Raw genomic sequence first — 17169 nt, 5'->3', positions numbered from 1 at the left:
ATGACTGGTTCAATGGTTTATCAACAATTACAAAAGTTACCTCAAGAACCAGGCTGTTATACAGTCTATCTTGACAACTACTTTACAAGCATTAATCTCTTTAAACGACTACGGAATGAAGGTATCGGAGCTTGCGGTACAACCCGTCCATCAGTATCACCACAATTCCATCCTACCTTGGCTGTCTTAAAGGAATCAACTTTAACAAGCGAATGGAATTCCCTATATGCTGATATTAAGGATAAGACTCTATGCGTTGCTTGGCAGGATAACAATACTGTGACAGCTTTATCTACAGTTTATACAGTTCATAAAGATGATGACTGGATTCCTTGTATAAGAAAACGTCCCGCTAAGACTTCAACCAATGCTGCGACTGCCCGCAAGCCTTTTAGTGGACAGCCAACTGCAAAACTCAAGATTCCTTGGCTAATTGATGATTATAATCATCACATGGGCGGGGTAGATATTGCAAATCAACTACGTGCTGCATATGAGACTCACCGCAAGGCCTGGCGTTCATGGTGGCCTTTATTCTACTGGTGCCTTGATACAGCAGTAATAAATGCATACCGCATTAGCCATATACTGCGTATGAAGCGCCAAGTGCCTCAGTTAACCCATGCAGAGTTTCGTGAAGCTTTATATAAAGCTCTTTTCATGCAGGGCCGTCATGAGCATGAATGCAAGCCTAATCCGGGACCAGAAGAGCAACATAAACCAATTCATTCAGGAAAAAAGCAGTACTGTACATGGTGTAAGCTTCAAATTAAGAAGCAACCTAGCCAGAAACTACTACGGGCAAGACAGACATATTTTATCTGCCAAATATGCAGTATACCGCTGTGTAAGCCAGGTGGTAGTGATTGCTGGAAGGCCTTCCATCTACCAAGAAGTCCACTTGGAGAGAAAGATGTAAATAGCTTATAAACTAGTGTTTAACACTTAAATGGTATTTCATAACGATTCAATCTGTATGAGAAGAGGTGCGTGCACTGAAGATGGAGGGACGTGTCGGAAATACGACCCACTGGCAGAAAAACTGCGCTAAAAGGCAGCAAACCTACGGGTTAGGGGATAATCCGCCCGACTTGGCGGTGCGGAGTATCTGACGATCGATTCAACCCCTGAATCCTTTAGATAATTAGTGAACACCTCAATGAGAATATAGGGAACCGCTTAGTAGGCTCAGTTGGTTGAGATACTGCGATTCCTGGTGTTTCCACTGAATGACATCTACTTCCTAATTAGGCTAGTTGGCCTGTAGCTGATAGAATAGCTCCCTACACCCATTTCCCTGAGTTCCACAACATATAGTTATAGATATTGAAATTTCACAGAATTTGCGCTGTGATATGTAATAAAACTAATCCCAATTAGGCATGGGATGCATTGAGAGCACCACACATCGGGAGATTTAGGCTTTCGCTTCATTTCACTACTGCTACAACCCCAGCCTATTGTTTATGCATATTTCTGTATAAGCTGTGGGCATCATAGAGAAAATAATATCTCATGCCTCGATCTAAGACTTGCCAGAACTGTGCCCGCTCCAAGGTGCGATGTGTCCACAGCACAGAGACTAGAACCTCCTGTGATCGGTATGTATCTTCTGGTCCAGATGTATTGCTTTCTAACATCGTCGTAGATGTCACCGTTTGAATAAATCGTGTATGTACCGGGAGACCGGTCGTCGCTTCGATGGCTTCAGAAAAGACAAGTCAGTTATCCTGGTCCGGGTGACATCTGACGTGGCTGATTGAATCACTAGACAAATTGAGGCTCTCGAAGCAAGAATTGAAGAACTTACATCCACTCAGCCTTCAGTTCCATCCTCTGTGAGCCGCCTAGCTGCATCAGTTGGAAGTGACATTCCTACAGCGCGTGAAGATGTCATCGATCGACACCTTCTGGGCATGGATGATGCCGAGTCTTTTGTTGAAATCTTCAAAAACAAGATGATCATACATTTCCCCTTCGTGGTTATCCCGCGTTCAGTATCGGCGGCACAGATTCGTCGGGAGAAGCCGTTCTTATTTCTGGTCGTACTTGCATCGTCGTCGTACGTGAATATCCCATTGCAACAGCAGCTAGGGAAGGAGGTGAAAGAAGAAATCGCCACTCGACTGGTCATTAACGGGGAGGTTTCTTTTGAGCTGCTGCAGGGGTTGTTGGTCTATCTCGCATGGTAATCCCCGACCTACAAATCAAAGTGTCTGGAACTTAACAGCTTCTTGCAGGAGTCATTTCCATAAAAAGACACGCCATTACACCCAGTTACTACAGTTGGCCATTGGGTTGATTGTTGAGCTCCGTTTAGACCGACCTCCACGGACTCAACAAGTGAAGACAGCCCTCCGATTCAAGTCTACCAGTTCCCCTCTTGACCAGACATACACTCGGAGATCCTGGGGCAGCGATGAACAAAGAGCAATCGCCGGATGTTATTATTTATCTTCAACGTGGGCCTTTCCTTTCCTTTACTAATATTACGGCCCTGACTGACTAAGCTTTAATTATAGGATTGCCATGTTATTACAGAAACCATCGACCTTTCCTAGTATTCATTTATATCTCAACGAGTGCTGCAAATCCCTATACGAGAGGAATGAAGGGGAGCATGATAGGTTCATTATTTATAGTATTCGCTTGCAATGTATTATGGAGAAAATCGATCGCTTGTGCTCAAAATATGGGCCTGAATTGGACTTTTCAGGCTCAGCAGCGGAGTTATTTGCTGCCAGTCTCGAAGCCGATTTAGAATCATTTCGCGCTAGTTTACCTTTTGATCTACATGATAGCTGTATGTGGCGATCTTGAGAGGAAAAATATCTCTCTGCTAACTGTCGTTTCTTTCCATAGCCTTTCTTACTATACAATTCCACACAGCACAGCTTTCTCTGTATCAGCTCGGTGTCGCCAAAGTAGCTGGACATCTGTCTGAACCAAGTTCCAGTCTATCAATACAGCCAGAGGAAATGCTATTTGCTGGACTGGCTGCCGCAGAGTCATTATTCAAGTATTATCTTTCACTTCCATCTAGTTCAGAGCGTACATTCAACAATACGCAATGGGTACAAATGGGGTTTTCTATGCTAGCTGCATATAAACTCATTATTGCAATAAAAGCCACAAGAGTCCAATCGGTGCTCCCCTCGCATGCATCCTGCTGGTTAGATACGATGAAACAAGTACAGGAACGAGTAGTCACATTATCTACCTCTAAAGTGGACGAGCAACATGACATTTTCCTTGACTTCGCCGAGCGAGTATCTCGGGTCCAGAGCTGGCTTGATAAGGAAGTCAGTCAGTGGGCTGCAGCGCCTTCCATTCATCAGTCACAAAATAATATGAACACAATAGCTGACGATGAAGTACATACTGATGATATTCCTGGCCCCCTATCAGAAGCTCTAATGTTTTCCAACATTGACCTTGACAATGAGTTTGCAGACCTTTTTTGGACGGCAGATTTGGACCAGATGATGGGTAATCTGTAGGCAGCACTAGTGCTGTTACAATTTTGAGTGAACATCTCCGATCCGATGCCCGCTCATGGGGCCAAATCTGGGCCGTTCCTGATAGATAACTCCGATCCGAGGTGCATGGTATATAAAGATTTCAAGAAAGTTATTGAGATCACAAAAGCACAAGCTTCTTTAGTGAACTTGCCAAAATGTTTACCTTCTCTAGCTATCCTACTTTCTTTTCGGCTTGGCTTCTGACCTCTGCAGCAATTGCCTTCACTCCATGCCCGCTGCTCGGACCATCTTTCCCTCCATTCAAATTAGACCCAAGTTCGAAGGACATATCTTCTGCTTTGGACAATCTCTCGAAAGAGCTCGAACGTCAAAATAAAGAAGGCAACGGGTCCCACGGAGTTACATACCCCAATACAACAAGTTTTAGCCTGGCATTATTCTCCACCAACGAGGGAGCCGGCTCAGACAATGAATTCTTTTTTGATTACCACTACACTGCTCCATCTTTGAAACAATCAAGTCAAATCCGTACTGTAGATGAAAACAGCATCTACCGCATCGGTGGACTTTCCCAGATATTTACTGTGTTGACGCTGCTTTCTGTGGCCGGTGACGATATCCTCTATAATCCTGTTGCAAAATACATTCCGGAACTTGCGACATACCAGCGAGACAATAAGACGCAGCCTTCCAATCCACATATCCAGTGGGATGGGATTACCGTTGGAGAACTAGCAAGTCATATGGCAGGCATTCCCAGAGATTGTAAGACTTGATACTTTGCCTTTGTTCAGCGGACAATCTAACATTATGATATAGCCTGCATCGGTGAGCCGAGTGATGAAGTGCATTCCGAAGATGGCCTTCCAGTATCAACTGCATCTTTTCCTCTCTGCACCTCAATGTCTTACAACGGTATGTCCTCCCTCCATAGACATGCCCGTATGGATGTTTATATTCACCACAGACGCACTATCCCGTCTATCCCAGCAAACACCAACAGCCTTTCCAGGTACAACACCGCTATATTCGAACATGGGATTCGAGGTTCTGGGCTATATTATACAGAAAATTACAGCGCAGCCATTCGGCGACGTTCTAGAGGATCGCATAATCAAAGTACTGGGTCTGAATGGAACAAGTCTCTCCACACCATCCAGATCTTCCTTGGGTGTTATCCCGGCCAATGAGAAGAAAAGTGGATGGACAACTGCATATGGTGGAGCGTCACCGTAAGTCATGGTCAAGAATGCAAACATCACGAGCCCAGACGCTGTCTAACACCATGTATATAGGGCGCTGTCAATGTTCTCAAGCATCACTGACCTTTCTATCGTCGGAAAGGCAATTCTGCAATCGACAGTTCTGTCTCCCGCTCAAACTAGACGATGGCTGAAGCCCGTCTCTCACACCTCCAATCCGGCCAATTCGCTTGGTTACCCCTGGATTATCTACAGTGGTGGAAAATATCCTAGCACTTCTATGGTCGATGTCTATACCTACTATAGTAACATCGGTCTGTACAGTTCATATATCGGTATCGTGCCCGATTACAACGTTGGTTTTGCCATCCTTGCAGCTGATAGCATCTCGAGTCCTGATTTAAATGCTCATGCCGATATCATCTCCGATGTACTTCTTGGGACTTTGATCGGGACATCAACCAAACAGGCATCGCTGAACTTTGGTGGTCTATATAAAGCTCCTCATATCAATTCATCGTTGACTATTTCGGCTGATAAGCTTCCTGGTTTGTTCATCAAGGAATTTACAAGCAATGGTCACGATTTCAGGAAGACACTGGCCTCTTTATCTGGCATTACCAAGTCCGACGATCTCAGCATCAGACTGTATCCAACCGGTTTGGTCTCCAGGACCAATTCTGGTTCTAAGCAAACGTTCAAGGCTGTGCTCCAGGACATGACAGACTTTGCTGATGGTGGTACTTCCACGTGCCTCTCGTGGAGGGATGTTGGCAAGCTTAAGTACAATGGTGCTTCATTGGACGACTTTATATTTGAAGTCGACGAGTATGGCGCAGCAGTGAATGTGGAGGTTCCGGCGTTAGAAGCAACTCTGCAGCGGCAGAGCAATGAGGGGTAATTGGTGAGGAACTGCAACTTACAGTACATCTCAGTAGTAGTGTTCCTGATTAGTTTTAGCATAAATCATGTATTGGGATCCGGTGGTCAACATCTGCTCTCCGTCCCGTATTTATCCGCCTATAGTCGACATGTAATTAGTTCTTATCCCTCTGTACGGTATGTATATCTCTTCTAGTTTTCAGATTCCCCTATTCTATAAAGCTACTATTACAGTATTACATTTTTTACTAAGTATATTATTTATAGCACCCTAGTGTATTTCTATTAAAACGATCTAGTCCAACCGGTCTATTGAACGGATTAATCGGTATGTCGAGCTGGAAAACCACTGTCAAAGAAAAGAAATGTTAAGAAAGCAAGGAGTAGGGATATTACACCTAAGACGTATCAGAAAATCGGAATCGTTGGGCTGATTGAAAGGACCACTCACCCCATGTACCGCACGAATAGTAGAACCCAAAGACCTCAGTCAGGGACCCAGACAGCAGAGGCCCCAACATCAGTCCCAGATTGAAGGAGACATCGATCAAGAAGACCCGGGAGTTTGCCCCATGTTCGCCAAACACGTTTGGGTCCTTGGACTGCAGCTTAATCACGGCCACTGTTGTGAGAATCATATTAGCACCGTAGTCCAGAAGCAAAATGAGAGAAGGAAGGAATACTCGTCATCTGTACCGCTCCTGCACCTCGGACCAAGTTTGGAACCGACTCCAATTCTCACCATACACGCCATGATGACCTTGCCATGCGTCTCTGGACGGGTCCAGTCAAAGCTATCCCGGCTAGGAACATCAAGAAGCCACAGCAATAAAGCCATGAGAACTCAACCAGCCGCTGTGAGATAACGATATCCAATCCGGTTCCCGGAGCCAGCCAATCAAGGGACTGAAGGTCACCTGTGGGAGTTGCAGGGTGAGGAATACTAGTCCCACGGACAAGCTATCCCAGGAAAAGTACTGCGAAGATGGAGTGACAGTGTGGTGTCAAACTCGGAGATGATCGAATGCAGTAGCAAGACATTGGCTGCCTCCGTAAAGACCGGGATATTTCGGATCATGGCACGATAGAATCCCAGGGCTGCGCCTGGGAGTCTGAGATGTCATTTGGGATGTCATTCCTCTGGAAAGATTGGTATCCATTCGACAACGACGGAAGCAAAGTAGAAGTCTTATCCTCGTCGTGTGGTCCGACTACTGTATGCGAAACATGCAAGGTGGATGAAGTCACTGCGAGAGGACCAGAACTGGAGAAAAGTTTTGGTTCCTCGGTCATGAAAAGACAACCGATGATGTCCAGCAGGAGGACAGCCAGAGTAGCCGACCAGGCAGCCTATTAACCTAATAGCTTCAGCAGTATTCCAGCAACCATGGATCCTGTGATGAGTCCCACGATTATAAAGGAAATGGTCATCCCTATCATTTTCCCCGTGTTCGTGGCCCGCGATATCCGCCAAAGTCGCAATATCCCACAATCCATGTTGCCGATCCAGCAACCCCTTGAATTGCTCGGCCCGAGGAAGAGCGTCCATACTTTACCGGTTAAAACCTATCTTTAAATATGTATATTTTCAGACCAGGAGACTTACCCCACGGCGCGGCGGCGGTTATGGAGCTACCCGTCAGAGACCCGGCAAGACAGGCCAAACGGGGCATCTTGCGGTTAGACATCTTGCTGGCAAAATGTGCGATGATGGGTACAGACATCAGAGCTATCAAGCCATGCAGAGCTAATAAGCAGGTGGTGTACCACTGCGTGTAGGACCGGTTGATATATAGACGGACTTTGAGCATAGCTCAGGATGGGGACAATGAAGCTATAGAGAAAAGTTTCTGCGACTCCTATTAATTGTACTCTTTATCCCAGGAGTTTCCTTTAACGGCTAAGATGGAATGGAGTAGTACTGTACATGTGAACAAGGCCATGCTGAGTCACGATGGTGAAAGTCGCCAATCATTGCTCTCAATAACTCCGGGTGTTCATGGTGCCAGCGAACAAAGATATTGGCAGGAAATACGGAGTAGAGAACCGTTAGTAAGCGTCACTCCCAATATTGATAGATCGACAGTGTCATTAGGTTTGAGGAGATATCCCATAGTGGAGAAAATGTATGGATCAATGGAGACTGTCAGGGAAGAAGATTCACAGGATATCTCTGGGCTACATTATTTTATTTATTTTTTGCTCCGTGCCCTTGAAATTAATTACTACAAGTTATATTCTAGAATAAATGGAGCATTTCCGACTGAAATTCTTTACGTAATAGGCCATCATCCTCATCCCTAGGTATAACAACACCGATACCTGATGGCTAAATTTAAAATATTTGACTCCGAGGAAGCGGTTAGACCATGCAAAAGATTTAAAAAGACTAATAGATAAATTAAATAAAATAGCAAGAAGAAGAACTTTCAAAAGAACTAAGAAGTGATTGAATAATGTACAATGTATGTCCATTTCCTAGTCATTGATACTCTTGTTGCAGTGTTCTGGAATCAATTCCAGAAGAGAACACCGTCCTACCCAATCAATGAACCAGGTTACACACTCGGTCTACCAACTTCAACCATGTCCGGGGCCTAGACTTGCGGTGATAGATCCACTTTACCAACGCATACAACGGTTTTACTAGTGATAGAGCGTCCGCTTGGCACCAGGGTGAGGCTCACCGGAAGTGTCCTCAGTTTGAAAGTACCAGTCTAAGTCACCCAGTAAAGCGTAGATTCTCTGGTTGATTGTAGAATAGAAGTAGTAGTGCTATTTTAGTGATGGTTATAGATATCGGACCTTCAGATGTCGCAATGCCTGTAACCGGAAGGATAGACACGTGGAGTAAACATCAGCATTGACAACCATGTTTCCTCAGTCATCTCCTTAGCCAATGTAGAAACATATTCAGACTTATGTAAGGGAGTTAACTAGCACTCAGTCTAAATATTAGCACACAGCATGCTCGCGCATGCATTCAGTACGATCTATTTCCCCTGCTGATAGGGAGTGTGAGTGCTATCATCCTGGCCTACTTTTTTAACTTGATAGATCTGGGGTACGCCACTAGGCCATATCACTTGTCCATTGGTAAATAAATTTCTTTGGATCGGGATCGCCGTTGCTGAAGTACAAGGATACCACGGCTAGCAGATCCATGCACGGCACCAACAATACGGCCCAGTCGTCTACATTGCACCGACGCAGGACTCCATTGTCTCGATAGAAGCCATCCGTGAGATCTATGGCTCCACGGGTCGTGTGAACAAGGGCGCCTTCTTGAACCACTTCATCGCATTCAACAGTCGGTCGGTCTTCGACACCCTCTTTCACGGACCATAAGCGCAAGCCAGCCGTCGGTCCGCTGTCTTTCAGGCCTCCACCATTTACAGAAAATCTACCTATAGCCGTTACCAAAGCAAGTACAAGCCGCTGCGGCACCGTTGGCTTTTAGTTTCCTATAGATATAATGAGTAATGTTGAAACTCTTCTATTTCTAATTCTCGCACATCAGACCAAATCGCACCGCACTTTTCACACAGTCTTAGGCAGAAAGGGAAATTGTTTCGAAGAAATCTGGTATCAATTTACCTTGTTGCCCATAACCGTGCCGGTACTATCCAAAATGATACTCTATTCTTCGTTGCGAAGACAATAAGTAATCGGAGTCGGTTTGGGGTGATACTATACACTTGGTAATTGCTTTTACCGATGACGAGACAATCCTAGCGGACGTCCCAGTTTAGATAGCCTTTGCTTGCCCACTGAGCTGTATCTTGTGGAAGTAGTGACCATGGCAATCAGGTCAGTTAGGTTGTGGCAGTTTTTATAGAGTGCATGGTTCCTTATTGTATTTACTTGGGACTTTTCTTCTCTGGTTGCATTTAGCCTTATTCGGTTTATGCATAGCTGTTATATGAATAATGTTGCCCGTTTAACGTTACGATAAACTTTTGAATATTGAACTGAAAGTTTGGGAAATTTTATAAGCGCTCTCCTCACCCTTAAGCTATCTTCGACCACCTTATAAATTACAAAGATCAACTTAGCGCCATTACATCTGACTATAGACTATTGCTTTTGTACGTATTCCATCTGAATGGCCACCTTGAGCTGTGCCTTTCTCAATTTGCAGTTAGGGCTTGTTACCCGGTTTGTACTGTCACTGCGCTTCTAGTCCTATCGGCTCTTTATGCGGTATGACTATACCGTGTCGCCTTTGACCATCGACATTTTTTCTTATGACGAACCCAGACTTGATAAGAGAACCATGCTGGTATTCAATATCGTAAAATGGAATACTCGTAATAACGTGAGTCAAGTTTGGTTATTATTATAGGTAGCCAATTGAGGTGGCCGATGCTAGATAGCCCGCGTCGTATTCATGGCTGTCTCGTAACTGGGTACAGAGCAGAGTTCTCTATATTCGACGGACGATGTATCAAGTGGCGTGATCGTTGGGCCCCCGGCGTGATATTCGTAAGTATGTGGATTTTCAGATAGCAGTAGATCGGCTATATGGTTGCCATATAAAGGAGGACCGGCGTTCCTGTCTGCTTGAAATTGCTGAAGGTCGAGAATGTGGACGACTGCATTCTTGCTAATGGTGCGTGGTGACATGAAAATATTTATTGGGAAGGTTCCTTGGATCTATATAGTAGTCAGTTTATGAAGATATGGCCCATAAAGCTATTCAATTACTGAAACCAACTGGGAAAAACATACCTTTGATAAGCTCCCATTTTCATTGTGCAATTCAATTGTAAACGCCAACATATGGCATATATTGATATTCTTCGAATCCACGCTCTGTGTACAAGCCTCAAACCCTCGTGGCAAACAGACGGTTTTCTCTACCCGCCATTCAACATTAAGAAGTTCCGACCCCAACATCACATAATTGCCTGCATCATATCGTTCACTGAAAATAGTGTATTCCTCCGCTGAGGTAAAGAAGTTCACGCCGCAGTGTGCTGAATATGCCGCCGAAGCAGCTATTTTAAGGTTATGTTTCTCTCGAACCTCGATTGTGATTGCGCCCAGTTTGAGACCCTTTGCCATCGGAGCCATCCAAAATTCCACGGGAAAGGTCGATCCGAAAGGGATATTGACGTCAGGAATGGAGACAGTGTATTGGACTTTTTCATGCCATTGGTTCTCGATTAACTGTTAAACATTCATTAGCTTATTTTTGCAATCTCTAGGCGATGAGACATAACGAACAGCAGGGGTTGGGAGCCAAATATCATCCTGTTCCAATTCAAAAGACTTATAGATCCTTATCGGTTGCGATACGATGAAGTCCTTACTCCAGTTTCTCTCAATGACTCCATAAACTTGATAAGAGTGATAGTCATGGTTTGGACCCGTTATGGTCTCGATGAACTTTCCTTTCAAAGGGATTTCGAACGCGAATTCGTAGTTTCCTGCTGGTAAGGTGAATGAACTGAGCTTTTTTGATGCAGCCAAGGTTTGACTTTGTGAGAAGGTCGTTGTTTCACGGGAGGATTTAAAAAGGATGCCTTCGTTGTACGGACTATCTGGATTAGATATTAATGGGGAAAACGTTGGAGAAGGGAACAAACAGTTTGATTTTTCCTTTCAGTGATACTGATATACCTTTGACTGCTGTTGTTTGGGAGAGGCAAATAAGAAACCTGCCGGATATGCAAGGCTTTGAGTCTGCGTGGCATTCGGATGAAATGAATATGCATGATTGGTCTAGCCTGTTGATAAGATGGATGTTAGATGGTTTATAGGAAGTGTTTTGGAGGATATCCAACCTTAGATCACCGTGCATTATGCCTTGGTTGAACATTGAGAAGTCGGGACAGGTTACTCGACTTACAGTTGTCGATATGATTATTTATTCTATTAAGATACTTAAAAGTCTTTCTTTCATTGCGGGTATCAACTATTTTATATGGTCTAGATTATTTACATTACCGTTTGTGGTAATAGGGCGGAACTTCCATAATAGGCAAGTAACCACCGCACATGGATGTGCATAACATAATACAAAGTTGTCAGGATTCGGGTTCTCTGCCACCCCTCACCGCCTGTAGATAGCTACGACCTCACGTCACTCTGTTCACGAGTTCTTCAAGCGATGTCTTCGTCAAAATGCAATCCAGTTGCTGACCCAGTATCATGCCGTGACAAAAGTGTTAATGTGGGTGCAGATACAAGATCGACAGAAAGTGAACAATTCTAGTAGGGTTCACTGCCAAAAGGTATTTAGAAAGAATCTTTTTATTTTATATATACCGACCGTGCTGCTGTACAGTGTAATAAACAATTGTTCCAAGAGGATACCTTCTAGGGTAAGTATTGACATTGTGGATCTGCGGTTACTCAACTGCCCTATAAGCAGCCGTCAATGTCGGGAAGCTCCCAAATAGGGTCGGAATCCCACAACAAAAAGAGTTGCAAGTGCCGCACTGAATGCGCCATTACTACCCAAACCAGAAGAATCTTCAACTATCCATCAATCCTATTAGCAATCTTTGAACATGACTCACTTCTAAGTTAGCACAATTTCTAAGGCTATGATTACCTCACACTAAATTATTGTTGGCTTGCAGTCAGCAGAAATCAAAAACGCATGACTCGCTCGTTTTAACACTTCGACCTACCACATTTACTACTTAGGGATCTACCACAAACACTCATCATTGCTTCTTTATGCTATATTAGAATAACCAATCTGTGGATTCATTGATTCAAGAGTAATCCGCCATCATGGAGATGACTTTCCATATCAGCCAAGACGGAAAAACGCCAAAACGCAAATATACCCCTATCGCCTGTGATGCTTGCCGTAAGCGAAAGGTGTGTACACATTCTAACTAAGAAAAACTGGAAACTCATTGGAGACTTCAGAAAAAATGTCACCATGAGGAAAAACTCCGAGAATGGGTTGCCCCTGCACTACCCCGTGGAGACAGGAAGTTCATCCATCACACTCTGAATGCAAGCCATGGGTTACAGCCCTCACAGCTGGCTTCTGCTACCAGTAGAATGAGAGAGCCCCGACCACACGATGAACAAAGACCCAGTAGGGTCCAGCCAAGCAGAAGAGGAAACAATGCACCACGGACATCTGGAAATATTTTCACGCACCGCTTCATCGGTGATCTAAACCCGGTTGTGTTTTTCATGAATGATGCAAGCACGAGACTGATTCGCGGCCGTGCTCACCAAAGTGACGTTGGTGAGTGGCTGGAGGATGAGGATGAAATTCTTGAAGATAGAGAGGGCACTTTAAATGGAAGGCTATTATCGAATGAGATTCAACTCCGGGAGTTTCAGCGAAGTAGCGCTCTCCTTCCCACACGACAGAGCCAGGAGGGATTAATTGATGTCTATTTCCGCCATATACATCCGGTTCTACCGCTAATCGATGAGTATGACTTTCGAACACTGTTTAGAGAAGGGACCGCTTCTCCTTATCTTCTGCAGGCAGTATGCCTTGTAGCCTCAAAACATCACGAGGCCCGGCCATTTCTTCTCCTCTCTGATCGTGCCGACACTGTTCCCCTCGAAACTTTCAGTAATCTTCTTTACGATGACCTAACTCACGCTGTGGCAATGAAAAGAGAGAGAAAAAAGGCGACAATGATACAAGTCCTCGCCTTGCTCAGTTTGCATGCTCCGGGACCTGAGAGTTTTGAGGATGCTTCCATGTACCTGACGCAGGCTATTCACCATGCCTACACGATAGGACTGCACTTGACAAAAGGTGTACCAGCACAAAATGAAATATCACTTGTCGCTCTGTTTTGGTGTCTGTGGAGTCTCGACCGCTGGAACGCCGCAATTCACGGGAGGCCATTGATAAGCAACGACAGAGATATAGGGCAGCAACTCACGGACGTGATTGACCTATTTGAAGCGCCGTTTAGAGTTTGGCTTTCTTTGGCATCCACGATGGGGGAGGTCATGGTTGTGTACCGGCCGACCTTGGACACGCCCGTCAATGGAAACAAGCCCGAGATCCCAAGATTCGAGGAAGTGCTTGACAGCTGCAACGGATGGAATATGTCATCAGAACAATTGTGTAAGTAGGCATAAAGGCATTTCGGCTCTTGAGATTGGCACTTACCTAGGACTCTTTAGTGTTTCTCGAACTGGCGTATCATGCCATTGCTGTTCTGGCCTCGCGGGCTTGGGGTCTGAAAAACCTGCCGCGAGCCCACACCTTATACTTAAGGCAAGACCTCTCTGTATATCGCATGGCAACGTTGACGCAAATGTGTGAAATGGGAAAGTTCTTACCTTTACCAGTAGTTTCATACGCAATATCCTTAGGATTCTCGATTTCATACAAGCAACTAAAGAGGTGTCAACTCCCGAGTACCCAGCACACAGCAAAGCGACACCTTCAAACTTTCTATAAGAGTCTCGAAGCCTTAGGCCAGACATGGTGGTCGGCACAGGTCATGAGTAGGCTTGGGCAACGTGCTTTGGACGGTATACATCGCATGGCTGAAAGAGCGAATCAGAATTCTGCAATGGTGAATTATTCAGAGAAAGATGCAACCGCACGCCCAAACACTTTGGCCAGTTTCCCCTGTGATGTTGAAACACCGAGTTCTGTTAGGGGCGACTATTCCGATGCGAGCCCAATGGATGAAGCCGCAGCGACTGAATCTCAAGCACGACTTGTGAACCAGGCACTCTTGGCTGAAACTAACCCACTGTCATTTGACTTCGCAAATATTGACCATGATAACTGGAGCAATTTTACAGCGGACCCCATGTTTGAGGGTATTGATAATTTTCTTGGAAACTTCCTGGATATTAATATCCCCAAAGGGTCGACCCGTCCAGTCTTTATGCACTCTGATGTGGCAAGGAATTCGGGTAGCTTGGATTACTCCGGTCTTTATCAGTAGATGTCATTCTTCCGAGGAGGATTCCCAAGCAGTTTGAAATAGACTGATCCTGATCCTGTCCATACCTCGATAGACGGACTGTTGATACAATGCACCCTGCGGTGTATATAATCAATCACGATCGGTCAATCATCTGATGTCTCCTTGCCGTTAAAAATCCCAGGTGATGAGGGCTCCTTGCATTGCTTGTCCCTAGTTCTCTCTGTTCCCTACTGAGTCTGGTCTTTCTGGTCCATAAGTTTTCAACCACATGTCGCGCACGCTGAAACCAGTCCACTCCCCATCAGATTCTCAACCTCCTTCTAGAAATGAACAGGAAGATTGCGACAATCGCGACCCCGAGATCGGCTTCACATATTTCCATTCTGACGGCCCTTCACTGCTAGACGTGAGCGCAGCGTGCTACAAAGAGCACCAACAACCATCATCTCCAAGTTTCTCTGGCTAGGCAACTACATGATGGGACTTGGGAATGTTCTAAACGACAGTGCCCTAGGAGCTTTGCTCCCATACTTAGAGTCCTATCATTCAATCAGCTACGCCGTTGTCTTGTTCATCTTCGCCACGAACACAGTGGGATTCGTCGTTGCCGCTCCACTCTAGAGCTCAACACAGATATCTGTGTTATATAATGTCACGTCGATGGCTTTCGACGCATCCCTTTGTTTTCATAACGCGGTTATTAGTTAGCCATCCCTATACATAACTTTGGATTTAACTACGTGACACGAACGCGATCCATAAGAAATGATGTTTATTTCCCATAGATCTCTCTTATTTTCAGCCTCTTTTATTTATGCTAACTACTTGGTAAACTACACCTAGGTATTCTACGCTGGTAGGATCAAGCTCTGTCTTTTACTATATCCTTAATAGCTCTAACCGCTACAACTTCTGGTTTTTCTGATTTTTAATTGTCACCATTAATCTCTCAAGAAGTGACTGACATCCAACCTTCAGACTTAATTTCGCAAAATTGTACTGAGGCACCAAGTTATAATCCTAATACAGATGCTAGAAAATTCTCCAAGCACAATGCCTAGATTTAGGCTGATTTTACTATAACAATTCTAGATAATAGAGAAAAGCATAAAAAGGGTTAAGTAAATGGTTAAAAGCACCTGATTCGATGTCAACACTATAGTTTTACGCAACAGATAGCACCCGGCACAGCTCGACCGGAAATCTTTCTCGGCATCTGAAAAAGCAGCACTGGAGTTTAAAGGACAAGCCTGAGCAGGTGTTCCAAAAGCAGATACATGCCTAGGTCAGGGGAGCATCACCCTCTGGCACCTAACAGCCTTAAATAGCACTGGAGCGCAGCCTAATCCGTTGGATTGTAGTCACCATTGCCTATTCACTGTGATCAAAAATTCAGCTTCTTGTGATTTATTTCACAGTATATCTGGGATTCCAGAACGTATTAGTTCTGCGACAACCTTACACCGGATTACTTCAGGTTTTAAATCTAAGTGAGCACATCTAAAGGTACTCTTAGACAATAACTCGAAATAACTACTCTGTTTCTATATACATAGACAAGCCCAATTTACCTCCCCATTCTTGCAATTATTGACCACTAAGTTGCGCCGGATCCTAGCTACCAACAAGGGTCCCGATACCCAGCTTCCCTTCCATACCTACGGACTACTGGGAGAAAACTGGTGACCGGATGAGGATGTCTAAAATCGTCCTTGATCTAAGGTAGTCGATTTGGTCCGATCGGCTAACCAGCTCCAAATCAGGATTGACATTCAGTTAAACAATGCACTGTGTAATGCAAAACAGGCCAACAAAGTGACCTAATCAGTCTGAGAAGGAAAGTTCTACGTCTCCTACACTGCAACGTCCGACATCTTTTCAGCCGCGGTCCGTTTTCGGAAGTTACGCGGGGCGATGGGATAGCTTCACTGCTAGCAACTGTTTCATTAATACCTAAGCTACTCGAAACTTTCTATATCTTCAGTAATATCACGTATCCATTCTCGCAGATCAGATAGATATAACAGAACAGAACCTGGTACACTAATATCATCACAACAAAATGTCACCAACATCACCTTCCTCTCCCCACACGAAATTCTCCTTTCGAGCAAAGTTGCTCCTAAATGACAACCCCTAAGTCGTGCAGCAAGTCCTAGCCCAGCTCCCCGTCAAAAGTGTGCTCGGCCATGTCATCATCGCGGGCGAGACATTCTGGACCCCGACCGGATCGTGCACTTGGGCCGCAACCACATGGCCCAGCACCATCTGGGTGTGGTATACCTCAACGCTCCGGGCCAGTCCATCTGCATCACCTAAGGCATGATTATGGAAAGCGCCAAAAGCACACTACGTGCGGTCCTGGAGGCCGTAGGCGGAAGGAACCGTTATGCTTTGTATGTCTCATACCAACATAGCTATATTTATATGTGTAGGAAGAAATATTCTCTGCTATAGTAGGTTATATTCTTATCTAAGGACAGGACTTCTTTTATACTTCCTTTATTACATACCTACTAAAATACATAAAGTAATAACTCGCATTAAGAGGATAGCCAACCTGCACGCTAAATATACTTATAACTAGGCAAGTAGTGAATAACAAGAAGCAGGATAATAGAGGGCTAGACAGAAAATATCTACGTGTCATGAAACATGTTCCTGTGTACCATTGGGGTCTGATACGCCTCCACCAAGCGAGCGAAGTTAAAAGCACGC

General features: G+C 44.8%; 4 protein-coding genes across 4 annotated transcripts; 2 read left to right on the top strand and 2 right to left on the bottom strand.

The window, feature by feature from the left end:
* Positions 1–1515: 1515 nt before the first annotated feature.
* On the top strand, positions 1516–5585 carry ATNIH1004_008140 (serine hydrolase domain-containing protein; the record flags this gene model as incomplete). Its single annotated transcript, XM_033572753.1, has 9 exons — positions 1516–1601; positions 1649–1720; positions 1772–2188; positions 2523–2803; positions 2863–3496; positions 3694–4247; positions 4302–4397; positions 4450–4714; positions 4778–5585. 9 exons carry the CDS (start codon positions 1516–1518, stop codon positions 5583–5585), a joined length of 3213 nt encoding a protein of 1070 aa, XP_033423305.1.
* A 379-nt stretch (positions 5586–5964) lies between these two features.
* On the bottom strand, positions 5965–7254 carry ATNIH1004_008139 (uncharacterized protein; the record flags this gene model as incomplete). The annotated part of the gene is made up of 4 exons (XM_033572752.1): positions 5965–6188; positions 6263–6369; positions 6562–6670; positions 7173–7254. The coding sequence occupies 4 exons, from the start codon at positions 7252–7254 to the stop codon at positions 5965–5967; spliced, it is 522 nt and encodes a 173-aa protein (XP_033423304.1).
* Positions 7255–9934: 2680 nt separating this feature from the next.
* Positions 9935–11286, bottom strand: ATNIH1004_008138 (arrestin C-terminal domain-containing protein; the record flags this gene model as incomplete). The annotated part of the gene is made up of 4 exons (XM_033572751.1): positions 9935–10222; positions 10298–10738; positions 10796–11108; positions 11192–11286. 4 exons carry the CDS (start codon positions 11284–11286, stop codon positions 9935–9937), a joined length of 1137 nt encoding a protein of 378 aa, XP_033423303.1.
* A 1027-nt stretch (positions 11287–12313) lies between these two features.
* ATNIH1004_008137 (Zn(II)2Cys6 transcription factor) lies at positions 12314–14469 on the top strand (the record flags this gene model as incomplete). Its single annotated transcript, XM_033572750.1, has 3 exons — positions 12314–12403; positions 12455–13631; positions 13691–14469. The coding sequence occupies 3 exons, from the start codon at positions 12314–12316 to the stop codon at positions 14467–14469; spliced, it is 2046 nt and encodes a 681-aa protein (XP_033423302.1).
* Between the last annotated feature and the right edge of the window lie 2700 nt (positions 14470–17169).

This window comes from Aspergillus tanneri (assembly GCF_003426965.1).
Source record: "Aspergillus tanneri strain NIH1004 chromosome Unknown AapTan_6_pilon_pilon_pilon, whole genome shotgun sequence".
NCBI classification, from domain to species: Eukaryota; Fungi; Ascomycota; class Eurotiomycetes; order Eurotiales; family Aspergillaceae; genus Aspergillus; species Aspergillus tanneri.
Note: the sequence above shows the minus strand (reverse complement) of the source record. Positions and strands in the feature narration are given on the sequence as shown.